This window comes from Mercenaria mercenaria, chromosome 9 (assembly GCF_021730395.1).
Source record: "Mercenaria mercenaria strain notata chromosome 9, MADL_Memer_1, whole genome shotgun sequence".
NCBI lineage: Eukaryota > Metazoa > Mollusca > Bivalvia > Venerida > Veneridae > Mercenaria > Mercenaria mercenaria.
In genome coordinates, this window is record NC_069369.1 from 81131107 (window position 1) to 81147191 (window position 16085).

The 16085-nt window shown below is 37.9% G+C and overlaps 1 protein-coding gene across 1 annotated transcript in view; it reads right to left on the reverse strand.

Moving 5' to 3' along the window:
- Window positions 1–16085, reverse strand: part of LOC123546328 (uncharacterized) — a 234024-nt gene that overhangs the window by 26658 nt on the left and 191281 nt on the right. The window contains exons 75-78 of the mRNA XM_053550673.1: window positions 13192–13303; window positions 9591–9793; window positions 8844–8967; window positions 3706–3863 (exon numbers count right to left, since the gene is read on the reverse strand). Coding sequence (XP_053406648.1) covers window positions 3706–3863; window positions 8844–8967; window positions 9591–9793; window positions 13192–13303 — 597 coding nt within the window. The remainder of the gene's footprint in view (window positions 1–3705; window positions 3864–8843; window positions 8968–9590; window positions 9794–13191; window positions 13304–16085) is intronic.

Genomic DNA, 16085 nt, shown 5'->3' on the forward strand with positions numbered 1-16085 from the left:
GCACGTGACCCAGTTTCGAACTTGACCTAAATATCATCAAGGTGAACGTTCTGACCAATTTTCATGAAGATCTTGTGAAATATATGGCCTCTAGAGAGGTCACAAGGTTTTTCTTTTTTTAGATCTACTGACCTAGTTTTTGAAGGCACGTGATCCAGTTTTGAACTTGACCTAGATATCATCAAGGTGAACGTTCTGACCAATTTTCATGAAGATCTTGTGAAATATATGGCTTCTAGAGAGGTCACAAGGTTTTTCTATTTTTAGACCTACTGACCTAGTTTTTGACGGCACGTGACCCAGTTTCGAACTTGACCTAGATATCATCAAGGTGAACATTCTGACCAATTTTCATGAAGATCTTGTGAAATATATGGCCTCTAGAGAGGTCACAAAGTTTTTCTATTTTTAGACCTACTGACCTAGTTTTTAAAGGCACGTGACCCAGTTTCAAACTTGACCTAGATATCATCAAGGTGAACGTTCTGACCAATTTTCATGAAGATCTTGTGAAATATATGGCCTCTAGAGAGGTCACAAGGTTTTTCTATTTTTAGACCTACTGACCTAGTTTTTGATGGCACGTGACCCAGTTTCGAACTTGACCTAGATATCATCAAGATGAACATTCTGACCAACTTTCATAAAGATCCCATGAAAAATGTGACCTCTAGAGTGGTCACAAGCAAAAGTTTACGGACGCACGGACGGACGACGGACGACGGACACCGTGCGATCACAAAAGCTCACCTTGTCACTTTGTGACAGGTGAGCTAAAAACATTTATTGTAAGTGAACAAAAAAGAGATCTGTCAAATAAAAACAAGAACACCGCAATGAAGAGCAATATACACACGTAACAAAGTCATATGACCTTTGACCCCTAAGAGTGACCCTGACCTTCAAGCAAGCCATCCGAAACATGCGCTCTGAATGTCGTCTCGATGTGGTGTACATTTGTGCCAAGTTTCTTTGAAATCCTTCAAGCAGTTCAAGAGTTACAGAGCGGACACGAAACAAACTCATATGACTTTTAACCCCCAAGTGTGACCTTGACCTTGAAGAAAGCCATCCGAAACATGCGCTTTGCACATCGTCTTCATGTGGTGAACATTTGTGTCAAGTTTCTTCGAAATCCTTCAAGGGGTTCAAGAGTTACAGAGCAGACACGAAATTGCTAACGGACAGACGGACACCGGGGGTATAACATAATACATCCCTTCGGGCATATAATAAACAAGTATAAACTAAATAATCTTGTTTTTCCAAACTTGGCTAAAACAAGTGCTGTGGACAACATTTTTAGTGAAGATGTCTGTATTCCAAAGCTGTAAATCTGGTATTTTTCAAGGTACATAAATTTTTCAAATTTTTTGTTACGAAGTACAACTGAAACTAGGTATCTCAATTCCAAGGGATCACATATTTCGCGATAACTGGAATTCGACTTAAAATGGCATTTTTTGTGTACGTGTTTTCAGGATGGGACTTGAAAATGTCTTGAAGATGGCCAGGATTTTGAGATAAGCGATTTTGAGATATCGAGTTTCAACTGCATTTCAACAAAAGAAAAAAATCCTGAAATAAAATATACCGACATTTTATTCTATCCTTGCTATTGTTTGATGAATACAGCAGAACTGTTATGAAGTTTTAGAGTCCCTGAGCTTGTACAGATTACTACTCAAAGACGAACCAGTTTAAATTGAATTCTGAATATCCATAAGGAACTCACATTTTTGTAAAAAAAAGAGTATCTACATCAAGCTAGGAACAAATAAAAATATCTTGAAAATCATAATGTTGTGACGTTGCAAGTATGAGCACTATATCTTGCAAAATATGATGTAGTGATGTTGCAAGTCTAACTTGTCTTGTTCATAATTCAACTTCCAATTTCTCCAAAAATATGTATTTGTTTGATACAAGTTTAAAACCCTTTTTCAGCTTGTGTAAGTTATATTACAGTCATAAGCACCATCTTGGTTATGTTACGGTGATCAGCACCATCTTGGTTATGTTACGGTAATCAATATGTTACACTTAGCTATGTTACAGTGATAAACACCATCTTGGTTATGTTACAGTGCTCACTTAACTTAATCAGTATCTGTAGACTGCTGACAAGTACTAACTTGTTCTCTGCATGTAGCTGAAAACTTCCTCTCATGAAACAGCAATGGAGGAATTACCTCTCATGAAATAGCAATGGAGGAATTATCTCTCATGAATGAGCAAATGAGGATGAATTACTTCTCATGAAACAGTCAAGCAGAATAAATTACTTCTCATGAGATGAATTACCTCTCATGAATGAGCCAAGGAGGATGAATTACCTCTCATGAATGAGCCAAGGAGGATGAATTACCTCTCACGAATGAGCCTAGGAGGATGAATTACCTCTCATGAAACAGTCAAGCAGAATAAATTACTTCTCATGAGATGAATAACCTCTCATGAATGAGCCAAGGAGGATGAATTACCTCTCATGAATGAGCCTAGGAGGATGAATTACCTCTCAGCAGAATAAATTACTTCTCAAGAGATGAATTACCTCTCATGAAATAGCAATTGAGGAATTATCTCTCATGAATGAGCAAATGAGGATGAATTACCTCTCATGAAACAGTCAAGCAGAATAAATTACTTCTCATGAGATGAATTACCTCTCATGAATGAGCCAAGGAGGATGAATTACCTCTCAGCAGAATAAATTACTTCTCAAGAGATGAATTACCTCTCATGAATGAGCTAAGGAGGATGAATTACCTCTCGTGAATGAGCCAAGGAGGATGAATTACCTCTCATGAATGAGCCAAGGAGGATGAATTACCTCTCATGAATGAGCCAAGGAGGATGAATTACCTCTCATGAATGAGCCAAGGAGGATGAATTACCTCTCATGAATGAGCTAAGGAGGATGAATTGCCTCCCATGAATCAGTCAAGCAGAATAAATTACTTCTCATGAGATGAATTACCTCTCATGAATGAGCCAAGGAGGATGAATTACCTCTCATGAATGAGCCAAGGAGGATGAATTACCTCTCAGCAGAATAAATTACTTCTCAAGAGATGAATTACTTCTCATGAATGAGCTAAGGAGGATGAATTACCTCTCATGAATGAGCCAAGGAGGATCAATTACATCTTATGAAATAGTCACAGAAAATGAAATACTTCTCATGACATTATTACCCTCATGAATGAGTCATGGAGGATGAAAAACCAGATGAATTGTCTTTGAGAAATGGTCAACTTACCATAAAGAACAGTGGGATAAAATCATATTGCCAAAATCCGCTACCAAGTCATGGCTGTGGATTGTACAATTTTACTTATTTATGCTTGTTTTTATCAAGTAACAATATTGTCCAAGCTGTTGTAATCTTTCTGAGGTAACACATGAATAAAACTTTATACAAACAGAATCAATTATCTCCAAAGTTATGCACTTTTCAGAAGATACTTTAAATCTGGTTGAGTATGCGCAAATTTTCCCAAACTGGACTGAAAATCCAAGATTGCTCTTATATCATCTTAATCATACTTTCCATCTTTTTAAATTTGGGCAAGACAAATAGTGCTACTTCCGGCACTGGCATGCAACCCACAACATTGAGGGCCAAGTTAAGTCACCAACCTAAACCACTCGGACACGGAGGCCCCATGTTGTTATGGCAACTGTGAAAAAAAAATCACATACCGTCACAGTGCTCATGATATTCTCTTTGAGAAATAACATAGTTGTATGGTTGGTCTTTTAGATGGTCCAACAGAATATCCATACTGGAGATATCACACCATCGGCTTCCTTGATCTCGCAATTTGACAAGCACGCATGATGAGAATTCAGTAAAAATACTGCAAAATAAAACAAAATTACAAATACTTCAGTTATTCTGTAATGGTAATGCCATTATTAACCCTTATCATGCTGGACATGATTGATTCTGCCTTTGCGACCAGTTCAGATCATGATCCGCCTGTACATCCATGCAGTCTGATCACGATCTGCACTCTTCGCCATTCAGTCAGTATCTTTTTGGTAAGCACCCCTTTTAACAGTTAGTGGTACTGTCCAAATTGAAAGATGGCCAAGTTCATTATAAAAATTTAGCAGGGTAAGGGTTAAGAAATACTTTATTCATCCATGACAGACAGTTTAAGGCTCATAATGCCTTTCCCTTAAAATGTGGCTTACACCATTTACCATTATGAACAAAAAATGTATTAATTTCTTGTTCAATCTTATCTCCAATAATTGTTTCCTCCAATATTTGTCAAAAGTTTGAATATTGCTGAATATACTACAAAACATTATTGAATCTACTGTATCCAATTACCTCCCTTTATGATTCATACTGTAAAAGTTCATGACATTGTGCAGTATTAAAAGTATAGCATTCCTAACCCTGTAATTACGCATAATATCTATTTGGACAGCTGTTCCATCTTCAACATCAAATTTAAAGCTTTTTTGAACTTAAAGCTAACTAGTGTTCCTGAAACCAATATCAACCTTTTCTCCGCAAGTAACTGATAACTTCCCCGCAAAAAATAAGTGCGGAGATGTTAAACATGGTGATTTAACAATTCTGTACTTTGAGATTTTCCAGATAGGTTTTTTCATTGACTTAATTTGCCAGCTCAATGGACTGATGAAAGTATAGAAAAAAAATAATAACAGAAATACAAAGAGCTGTCCGTAAGACAGTGCTTGACTCTGAATTAGAGTTTTGCCAGTAAAAAAAAATCCAAGTTAAAAAGGGACATAACTCTGTCAAAATTCAAATCAGAGTTATGGGGATTGTTTCTCCTGGTGTAGACTTTGATGGTAAACAAGTATTTTAAGTTTCAAGTCAAAAGCTTTGATAGTAACAGAGATATTTGACTTTATCAAAAACTTTAACCAAAAATTCTAAGTTAAAAAGGGGCATAATTCTGTCAAAATTCAAACTAGAGTTATGTGAATTGCGTCTCCTGGTGTAGATTTTGATAGTAAATGACTATTTTGAGTATCAAAAATTTTAACCAAAAATTCTAAGTTAACAAGAGGGTCATGATGACCCTGGATCGCTCACCTGAGTAATATGAGCTACATGTTTCAAATGTCAAACAGATGATTTTTAGAAATTTTTTGGAAAAGTTTCCGATGTACAATTAAGTAACCCCTGGGGCGGGGCAAATTTTACCCCGGGGGTCATGATTTGAACAAAGTTTGTAGATATCTACTAGGCAATGTTACATATCTACTAGGCAATGTTACATATCAAATATCTAAGATCTAAGCCTTCTGGTTTATTTTTAGCAAATTTATGAAGATTTCCCTATGTCAAGTAACACCTGGGGCTGGGTCAATTTGACCCTGGGGGGGTCAAGATTTGAACAACTTTTGTAGAGGTCCACTAGGCAATGCTACATGTCAAATATCTAAGCTCTAGGCCTTCTGGTTTATTTGTAGAAAATTTTGAAGATTTTTCTATGTACAATCAAGTAACCCCATGGGGCGGGGTCAATTTGACCCTGGGGGTCATGATTTGAACACATTTTGTAGAAGTCTACTAGGCAATGTTACATATCAAATATCTAAGATCTAGGCCTTCTGGTTTATTTTTAGCAAATTTATGAAGATTTCCCTATGTACAATCAAGTAATCCCTGGGGCTGGGTCAATTTGACCCTGGGGGTCGAGATTTGAACAATTTTTGTAAAGGTCCACTAGCCAATGCTACATGTCAAATATCTAAGCTCTAGGCCTTCTGGTTTATTTTTAGTAAATTAAGAAGATTTTTCTATGTACAATAAAGTAACCCCATGGGGCAGGGTTAATTTGACCCTGGGGGTCATGATTTTAATATATTTTGTAGAAGTCTACTAGGCAATGCTACATGTCAAAGATCTAGGCCTTCTGGTTTATTTTTAGAAAATTTTTGAAGATTTTCCTATGTAAAATCAAGTGACCCCTGGCGCGGGGTCAATTTTGAACCCGGGGGTCATGATTTGAACAAATTTTGTAGAGGTCCACTAGGCAATGCTACATGTGAAATATCTAAGCTCTAGGGTTTCTGGTTTATTTTTAGAATTTTTTTGAAGATTTTCCTTTGTAAAATCAAGGGTTTATTTTTAGAATTTTTTTGAAGATTTTCCTATGTAAAATCAAGTGACCCCTCGGGCTGTCAATTTTGATCTCAGGGTCATGATTTGAACAAGTTTCGTAGAAGTCCACTAGGCAATGCTACATGTCAAATACCTAAGCTCTAGGCCTTCTGGTTTATTTTTTTAAAAAATCTGAAGATTTTCTTATGTAAAATGAAGTGATCCCTGGGGCTGGGTCAATTTTGACCCTGGGGGTATGATTTTAATATATTTTGTAGAAGTCTACTAGGCAATGCTACATGTCAGATATCTAAGATCTAGGCCTTTTGGTTTATTTTTAGAAAATTTTTGAAGATTTTCCTATGTAAAATCAAGTGACCCCTGTCGCGGGGTCAATTTTGACCCAGGGGGTCATGATTTTAACAAATTTTGTAGAGGTCCATTAGGCAATGCTACATGTGAAATATCTAAGCTCTAGGGCTTCTGGTTTATTTTTAGAAATTTTTTGAAGATTTTCCTATGTAAAATCAAGTGACCCCTGGGGCTGAGTCAATTTTGACCTCAGGGTCATGATTTGAACAAGTTTCGTAGAGGTCCACTAGGCAATGCTACAAGTCAAATACCTAAGCTCTAGGCCTTCTGGTTTATTTTTAAAAAAATTTTGAAGATTTTCTTATGTAAAATGAAGTGACCCCTGGGGCTGGGTCAATTTTGACCCCGGGGGTCATGATTTGAACAATTTTAGTAGAGGTCCACTAGGCAATGCTACATGTCACATATCTAAGATATAGGGCTTCTGGTTTTTGAGAAGAAGATTTTTTAAGATTTTCCTATGTAAAATCAAGTGACCCCTGGGGCGGGATCAATTTTGAACCCGGGGTCATGATTTGAACAAATTTGCTAGAGGTACACTAGGCAATGCTTCATACCAAATATCTAAGCTCTACTGCTTCTGGTTTTTGAGAAGCAGATTTTTAAAGTTTTTCCTTTCGGTTGCCATGGCAACCACAGTTCTGCATGGAATTCAATTCTTTGAATAATTTTGAAAGGGGGCCACCCAAGGATCATTCCTGTGAAGTTTGGTGTAATTCTGCCCAGTGGTTTTCAAGAAGAAGATTTTTTTAGAAAATGTTGACGGACACACGACTGACGACGGACGACAGACATTGAGCGGTCACAATAGCTCACCATGAGCCTTTGGCTCAGGTGAGCTAAAAAGGGGCATAATTCTGACAAAATTCAAACAGAGTTATGGGGATTGTTTCTCCTGGTGTAGACTTTGATGGTAAACAAGTATTTAAAGTTTCAAGTCAATAGCTTTGATAGTAACAGAGGTATTTGACTTTATCAAAAACTTTAACCAAAAATTCTAAGTTAAAAAGGGGCATAATTCTGTCAAAATTCAAATCAGAGTTATGGGGATTGTTTCTCCTGGTGTAGACTTTGATAGTAAATAACTATTTTAAGTTTCAAGTCAATAGCTTTGATAGTAACAGAGATATTTGACTTTATCAAAAACTTCAACCAACAACGACGGCGATGCCGACGCCGACGCCGGGGTGAGTACAATAGCTCTACTTTTTCTTCGAAAAGTCGAGCTAAAAGTCAAAGTCCCATAACTCTGCAGAATATGTATCTAATAGAACGTAACATGCACCATGCACTACTAGGGTTGGTACTGATCACTTGTGTGAAGTTACATTAAATTGTGTGCAAGGGTTCAGGAGATTAGGCGCATACAAGACTGCATATGCAGACTGTATGTATATAGTATATTAACAAAAAACAAAGTCCCATAACTGTGCAAAATTTTTTTTTGAAAGAACCTAACATGCACCATGCACAACTAGGGTTGGTACTGATCACTTGTGTGAAGTTTCATTAAATTGTGTGCATGGGTTCAGGAGATTTTGCATATGCAGATTCTATGTACATGTATATAGTTTAGTAACAAAAAACAAAGTCCTGTAACTGTGCAAAATGTTTTTTTGAAAGAACCTAACATGCACCATGCACAACTAGGGTTGGTACTGATCACTTGTGTGAAGTTTCATTAAATTGTGTGCATGGGTTCAGCAGATTTTGCATATGCAGATTCTATGTATATAGTTTAGTAACAAAAAACAAAGTCCCGTAACTCTGCAATTTTTTTTTCTGAAAGAACCTAACATGCGCCATGCACAACATCACCTGTGTGAAGTTTCATTAAATTGTGTCAAGGGGATGAGGAGAGATGATGCGCACAAGACTGTGTCTACAGACAGACGGACGTGCCTTCGAAATGAAGGAGGGGGCCATTTCTTTTGTCATTTTCTTTTGTTGTATAGGGGGCCCTGGCCCTATAATCTATTGTTAATGGATTGAAGCTATTGTTCTCTTTACAGTTAGATGGCCCTCTCTTTCTTTTAAGTTGCTCGGACGGACAGACGGACGTCCAGCCGAAATGAAAGAGAGGGCCATTTCTTTTGTTATTTTCTTTTGTTTGAATAGGGGGCCCTGGCCCTTTAATCTGTTGTTAACTGATTGAAGCTATTGTTCTCTTTTGTTCTCTTTACTGTTAGATGGCCCTCTTTCATTTCAGTTGCCCGGACAGACAGAAGGACAGATAACCTGAAACCAGTATAACCCCTCTTACAACTTCATTGTTCATGGGGTACAATGATAGACATGTCCATTTTAGAAATTACGGTAAAGATTAAGTCAGCAACACTTACATCTCATATAGGATAGAAACTTAGTACCATACCTGCAAAACTGCTCATCCAATGGATTATTATCATCTACTGTTGATAATTTGTCTGAACATTTCCCCATTGCTTCCTTGATCACGCGGTTGTCGTAACATGGGTCAATGTCATAATCTGATGCATCTAGAACAAATGATAAATACAGTTAAAATTTGGTATCTTGAATTCCAAGGGACTGAGAGCAGACTTAAAATGGTATTATCTTCAAATGTTTTAGGGATGGGACTTGAAAATTTCTTCCAAGAAAGCCAGAATTTTAAGTTAAGTGAGTTCCAGATATTGAGAACCTACACTGGTATGTTAAGGGACCCAAGTTGCAACATCTACACTGGTATGGTAAGGGACCCAAGTTGCAACATCTACACTGGTATGGTAAGGGACCCAATCTGAAACACCTACACTGATATGTTACAGGACCCAAGCTGCAACACCTACAACTGGTATGGTAATGGACACAAGCTGCAACACCTACACAGGTATGGTAAGGGACCCAAGTTGCAACATCTACACTGGTATGGTAAGGGACCCAATCTGAAACACCTACACTGATATGTTACAGGACCCAAGCTGCAACACCTACAACTGGTATGGTAACGGACACAAGCTGCAACACCTACACAGGTATGGTAAGGGACCCAAGTTGCAACATCCACATCGGTACCAACAGGGATGGCAATTTCTACTGGTAGTCTTTTTCTCTAAACCTACATTGGCATGTAAATTTAACGTAAAATAAAAAAAATTACTTTGGCATCGGCTTCCATCATAGGATCTCAACATCGTTGAGATCCTCCATGTGCTGTGCTCAAATGAGTCCATGTTTATTTTATCAAGGATGGCTGATTTTTCATTCTTCAATTTTTCACGGATAGAGTAATCCTCACAATCATCATAGGGTCCTTCCTTTCGACATTTTTCACTTGCACAACGAACAAGTTGCGAAATGGCGCTGAAATGATAAAGAAAACTTGATACATCTCGCTCAACAAAACTTCAACACAGTTTCAGATTTTGGTAAAAAAATGTACTTTAGTTAAATATAAAACAAAAACAAAGTGATCTTACATCTTAACCAATACTATATCAAACTACCCATGTGTTTATAGGACACTAATGCCCCAGCGAACTGTCCCTGTTCAGTCATAAGTTACTTGTAGACTTGTGTGTGTGTGTTGTGGAGGTTATTTGGGGTAAGGATACTAGAAAACATCCTTATAAAACACAACAAGGCAGTCTGAAAGACAGCTATATCCCCCGCCACTGTTATGGATAGTGAAAGGGTTGATGGTATTGGTTGGAACCATTAAACATTCGAGTTGTGACCTTGACCTTAAGCTGGCTGGGGTGAATTTTGAATTCTGCACATTGTTTTGATAAGGGGAATATTACAGCCAAGTCATATTAAAATCCTTCAAGGGGTTTAGGAGATACAGAGCAGACATAAAATGGAAAGCTCAAACCTTTGACCTCGAGTTGTGACCTTGACCTTGAGCCAACATGGCTGACTCATGAGTTCTGCACATTGTCTTGATGAGGGGATCAATTGACCAAATTTTCATGAAAACCCTTCAAGGAGTTTAGGAGATACAAAGCAGACACAAAATGGAAGGCTCAAACATCTGAACCCGAGTTGTGACCTTGACCTTAAGCTGACATGGCTGACTCTTGGGTTCTGCACATCATCTTGATGAGGTGATCATTTGACCAAAGTTTCTTGAAATTCCTTCAAGGGGTTTAGGAGATACAGAGCGGACACAAAATGGAAGGCTCAAACATTTGACCCTGAGTTGTGACCTTGACCTTGAGCCGACATGGCTGACTGATGGGTTTTGCACATCGTGTTGATGAGGTGATCATTTGACCCAAGTTTCATGATTATCCTTCAAGGGGTTTAGGAGAAACAGAGCAGACACAAAACGGAAAGCTCAAACCTTTGACCTCGAGTCGAGACCTTGACCTTGAGCGGACATGGCTAACTCATGAATTCTCACATTGTCTTGATTAGGTGATCATTTGACCCCAGTTTCATGATTATCCTTCAAGGGGTTTAGAAGATAATGAGCAGACACGAAATGGAAGGCTTAAATCTCTGACCTTGAGTTGTGACCTTGACCTTGAGCCAACATGGCTGACTCATGGGTTCTGCACATCGTCCTGATGAGGTGATTATTTGACCCAAGTTTCATGATTATCAGTCAAGGGGTTTAGTAGATACAGAGCGGACACAAAATGGAAGGCTCAAACCTTTGACCTTGAGTTGTGACCTTGACCTTGAGCCGGCATGGCTGACTCATGGGTTCTGCACATCGTCTTGATGAGGTGATCATTTGACCCAAGTTTCATGAAAATCCTTCAAGTGGTTTAGAAGATATAGAGCGGACACAAAATGTTACGGAAGGACAGAAGACGGAAGGACGGATGGAGACCATTCCTATAACCCCCTTAAAAAGAAGAAACTGAAAGAGTAACAAGAGGGCCTCACTAGTCCTTAGTCGCTCACTCGACAGTGACAATCTAACCTTGAATATATGTCTGACATACTGAATCATAAATGGTAACAACTGTTTTCGAATAAAAGCACAAGCAAATTTATATCCACCAACAAATAGGTTATTTGCGGATGAGGGGACTATATTTTGAAAGAAATATAACAATTAAAGGGAAACAACTACACTTACTGAAGAGATCCTGACAAAATTTGTGCCTGCACCACCACCCTATAGTGGTCTATATCTGTATTAAGTTTCATGAAGATTAATCAATTGGGTACTTTGTTTTGTGAGAATTTATGAGTTTTAAAACAAAGGGCAATAACTCTGCAGTTACTGAAGTGAGCCTGACGAGGATGTGTGTGCACCACCACCCTACAGTGATCTATTTGTGTGAAATTTCATGAAGATCCATCAATGGACTACTTTGTTATACAGAAATTCATTAACTGACAGCAAACAGTTTTAAGTTTCTTAATTACAGTGAACTTGAACTTTGTCCCATTTATCAAAAAAAACAAAACAAAATAAGTCATCTGCTGACCAAAAACAATTTGGCTATGAAGAATGACCTCCAAAGGCCTACACATTCTTTAACTGACCAAAAAACATCTCAAGTCTCAAGGTCATTGTGACCAACTGCCCAACAGCTATTGTTTTCTAAACTGACCACAGGCAACCAAGCTTTGAAGATTAATGGTCTTAGACCAAAGCATTCTCCTCTTACTTATGGAAAACTGTTTTCAGTCTTGAGGTCAATGTGGCACATCAGGCTTGTTCATCTGTGTAATCAGGCTAATAGTCTGGGAGGAGTTGGACACACAAGATTTTTCTCTATATTCCATATAGCAAAAACTATCAAAGGGCCATAACTGCGGTAAAACAGTCACAGAATAAAATCCTTCCTTTATGGTCATCTGCACATCAAGCTTGTTCATCTGTGGAAGTTTGAAGCAAATCCGGCTAATAGTATGGGAGAAGATGGACACACAAGATTTTTCTCTATATACTATACAGCAAGACTATCAAAGGGAAATAACTGCGGTAAAAATAGTCACAGAAGCAATTCCTTCCTTTATGGTCATCTGCACATCAAGCTTGTTCATCTGTGAAAGTTTGAAGCAAAGCAGGGAAATAGTGTGGGAGGAGTTGGACACACAAGATTTTGGGACATAAGGACGGACGTATGGACGTACCTATGTATGTACGGACAGCAGAAACGCTATATGCCCCCCACATAGATGTGTGGGGGCACAAAAATATCAGGTGCTGAGAGGGGTAGAGGGAGTAATGTGGGCAGAGCCTGGGAGGAATTAGGTGCAGTGTCACCCAAGGAACATTTTGTGTGAAAATGTTTTGAATTTGGGTCAACAGCTTTAGAGAAGAAAATTTTCAAAGGAATCTGAAAGAGGTCCACTCAAGGAACATTCCTGTGAAAGTTGGTTGAAATTGGCTTAGTGGTTTAGGAGAAGTTCTTTGAGAAACTGTGGACAATGGACGGATGGACAATGAACATCCAATGATCCTAAAGCTCACTATGACCACTTCCTTCATAGGAGAACTTAAAAGCAAATCAGTTATGAAACCTGAACTATGCACATCTGATCATCACAATCAACATGTAACTGTGTAACATTTCAATCCGTTCCTACTAATGGTTACCGAGATACTAGCTTATATACAAAACTCTTCCCTACCCTTGTCAAAAAGTGGGCACAGCTTTATAAAAATGCAAACAAGAGTTATGGTTCTTGTGCACTGCATGTCTGATCATCCAAGTGAATATATGTGTCCAGTTTCAAACTATTCCCACATGTAAAGCATTGCTATATCTGCAGACTGCTGATCTGTTACCTACCTGCAAACTTGGTAGTCCTGATAGGGAAAACCTTTGTCGGTTAATCCCTCCTCTACACATGTAACCATGTGATCAATTAAAAGCAGGCTGTCTGGGCACCGATCTCTCTCGTCTGTAATAAAAGAAAAATAAGAAACTAATATGCATATGTCAACATATACCAAGTTTCATCTTAACCTTTACCCTGCTGCCGGCGTATGATTCTGCCTTTGCGACCAGTGCAGACCAAGATCAGCCTGCACATCCATTCAGTCTGATCATGGTCTGCACTGTTCGCTATTCAATCAGTAAATTTTCAGTGAACACCCCTTTGAATAATAAAAGGTACTGCCCAAATTGAACGTTAGACCAGTCCATTTTAGAAATTTAGCAAGGTAATGGTTAATTCGAATAACACTGTCACAGAAGTTGAGAACACATGCTACATTGTGTAGTTGTAACATTTCAAAGTCCAAAAAGATCTATAACCCAAGAAGAAATAATCGTACAAAAAAGTACAAAAGACCGGTGGTGATACTTCTTAATTGAGACTTCATATTTCATACTTCGCACTTCAGACTTTAAATTTCATGGATAAATGCTTTATCATTATACAGGATCTTTCTTCATACTTCAAACTTCACACTTCAAACTTCAGAGTTCACACTTCAGAGATCATACTTCATACTTCACACTTCTGACTTCATACTTCAAACTTCACATTTCAAACTTCAGAGTTCACAGTTCATACTTCACACTTCTGACATCACAATTCAGACTTTACACTTCTGACTTCATACTTCATATTTCAAACTTCAGACTCGCATGTGTTTCGACTGATGTCATGCGATTTTCGGGCATTTTTTTTCTGTTTTTAAAACAACCTGGAATTACTGAAATTGGACATAATGAAGTATAATGATTATGGCTGAGTTACTTTTAGCTCCAGAGGCATTATTTGAATAAAAACAGTAGATTATAATATACTTTAAGAGAAGAAGATAATAAAAAGATTTTCCTTTATCAGTCCATTTAAAAGTACTGTCCCATGGATGGGGTCAATTTTGAATCCAGTGGCATCATTTGAATACCTCTAATACTAGAGGACCGCTATGTAATGCCACACACCGTATATCTAAGTTCTAGGCCTTTCTGTTTTACATTATGAAAATTTTTTGAAAATATTTTTCCTTTCGTTTACCTTGGCAACCAGACTTCTGCAATTGAATAAAATTGTTTTAGCAATTTTTGTGTGCGTCATCCATGGATCATTCCCGTGAGATTGTTTACAAAATATTCCAACAGTTTTTCTCAAGAAGAGTTGAACAGACGGACGACAGGCATTGAATTTCCCCTTATTTTTTCGAATATCAACAAGCAATATAATCTTAACTCGGGAAGTTGTTTATTTTCTACGGAAGACCGGTAGTGACACTCCTTAATTCAGACTTGATATTTCATACTTCGCACTTCAGACTTCAAACTTCATGGATAACTGCTTTATTATTATATAGGATATTCCTTTATACTTCACATTTCAAACTTCAGAGTTAACACTTCATGCTTCAGAGTTCATACTTCACACATCATACTTCAAACAGTGGCATCCATGGATCATTCCTTTGAGACTGTTTAAAAAATATTCCAATAGTTTTTCTCAAGAAGATTTGAACGGACGGACGACAGATGTTGAGTTTCCCCATATTTTTCAATATCAACAAGCAATGTAATCTAAACTCGAGAAGTCATTTATTTTCCTAGAACATTTAAGACGTGCACAATCAATAATACTTAACACTCAAATAAGAAATGGCGTACACATCTATGCCAATACACAATAAGCAGTTGATGTCAAGTCACGTGGTGTTTAATCTATGAAGTGCAAAGTGTGACCTGTGAAGTCTGAAGTAAGAAGTGTGAAGTATCACGTCAAGTATAAAATATGAAGTGTCACCACCGGTCTTTCATAGAAAAGTCCAAATAATATGCTCATGTACACATACTGTAAATAATGAATACTAAGTTTAATTTGATTTGAATGGAAACTGTAGGAAGAGCTGAGCTATAATATAAGGGTTTAGAAACTATTCTTTATATATTGTCTTCATTTTTTGAGGGGTGTGGGGGGGAGGGTAATAATAGTGTAATGTAGACTATTGCAGTCTGCACATCATCTCATATCCACCTGCCTATATTCTAAATTCCAAGTCAATACCTTTAATACTCTTTATGTTCTGGACACAAAATATAATGAGCCGATGTAACCTTGACCTTTGACCTACCACCCTAGTTCTCACACTCTCGACATTGTCTCATCACCACCTACCTATATCTCAAGTTTGAAGTCAATACCTTGAATGGTTAATAAGGTATACTCTGGACACGAAACATGACGGGCAGATTTGTTGACCTTTTAATTCAATTTGTGACCTTTAACTTTGACCTCAGAGCCGGTTCAAGGACTCTGCACATCATCTCATTGCCACCTACCAATATGCCAAGTTAAAAGTCAGTACCTTTGATGGTTATGAAGTTATGCTTTAGAAACGGATTATGACAGACGGTCAGGCGCATGCTCCATCACATAATACGTCCCATTTTTTTCATAACTGGCATATAAAAATGTACATGTATGTCACATAATATATATGAAGTTCCAAAAGAAACTTGTTTTGGAGAAGAATGGAGGAGGGGTAAGGGTGCTCCCACCCACTGTTCATCCCAACAAAAATAAATTTGTCACACACATCAACACTTTATAGTGACATGTATAAAGTTTCATCAGAATCCCTTTAAAATTGTGGAAGTGCTTAGTTCCACCAACTTGAGTGGGGATCACAGCCTCTGGGTCCCCTACCTATGTCCATCCCAGAAAATGTCACACAAGTTTACCCTTCAAGGTGGTCATGTGTATA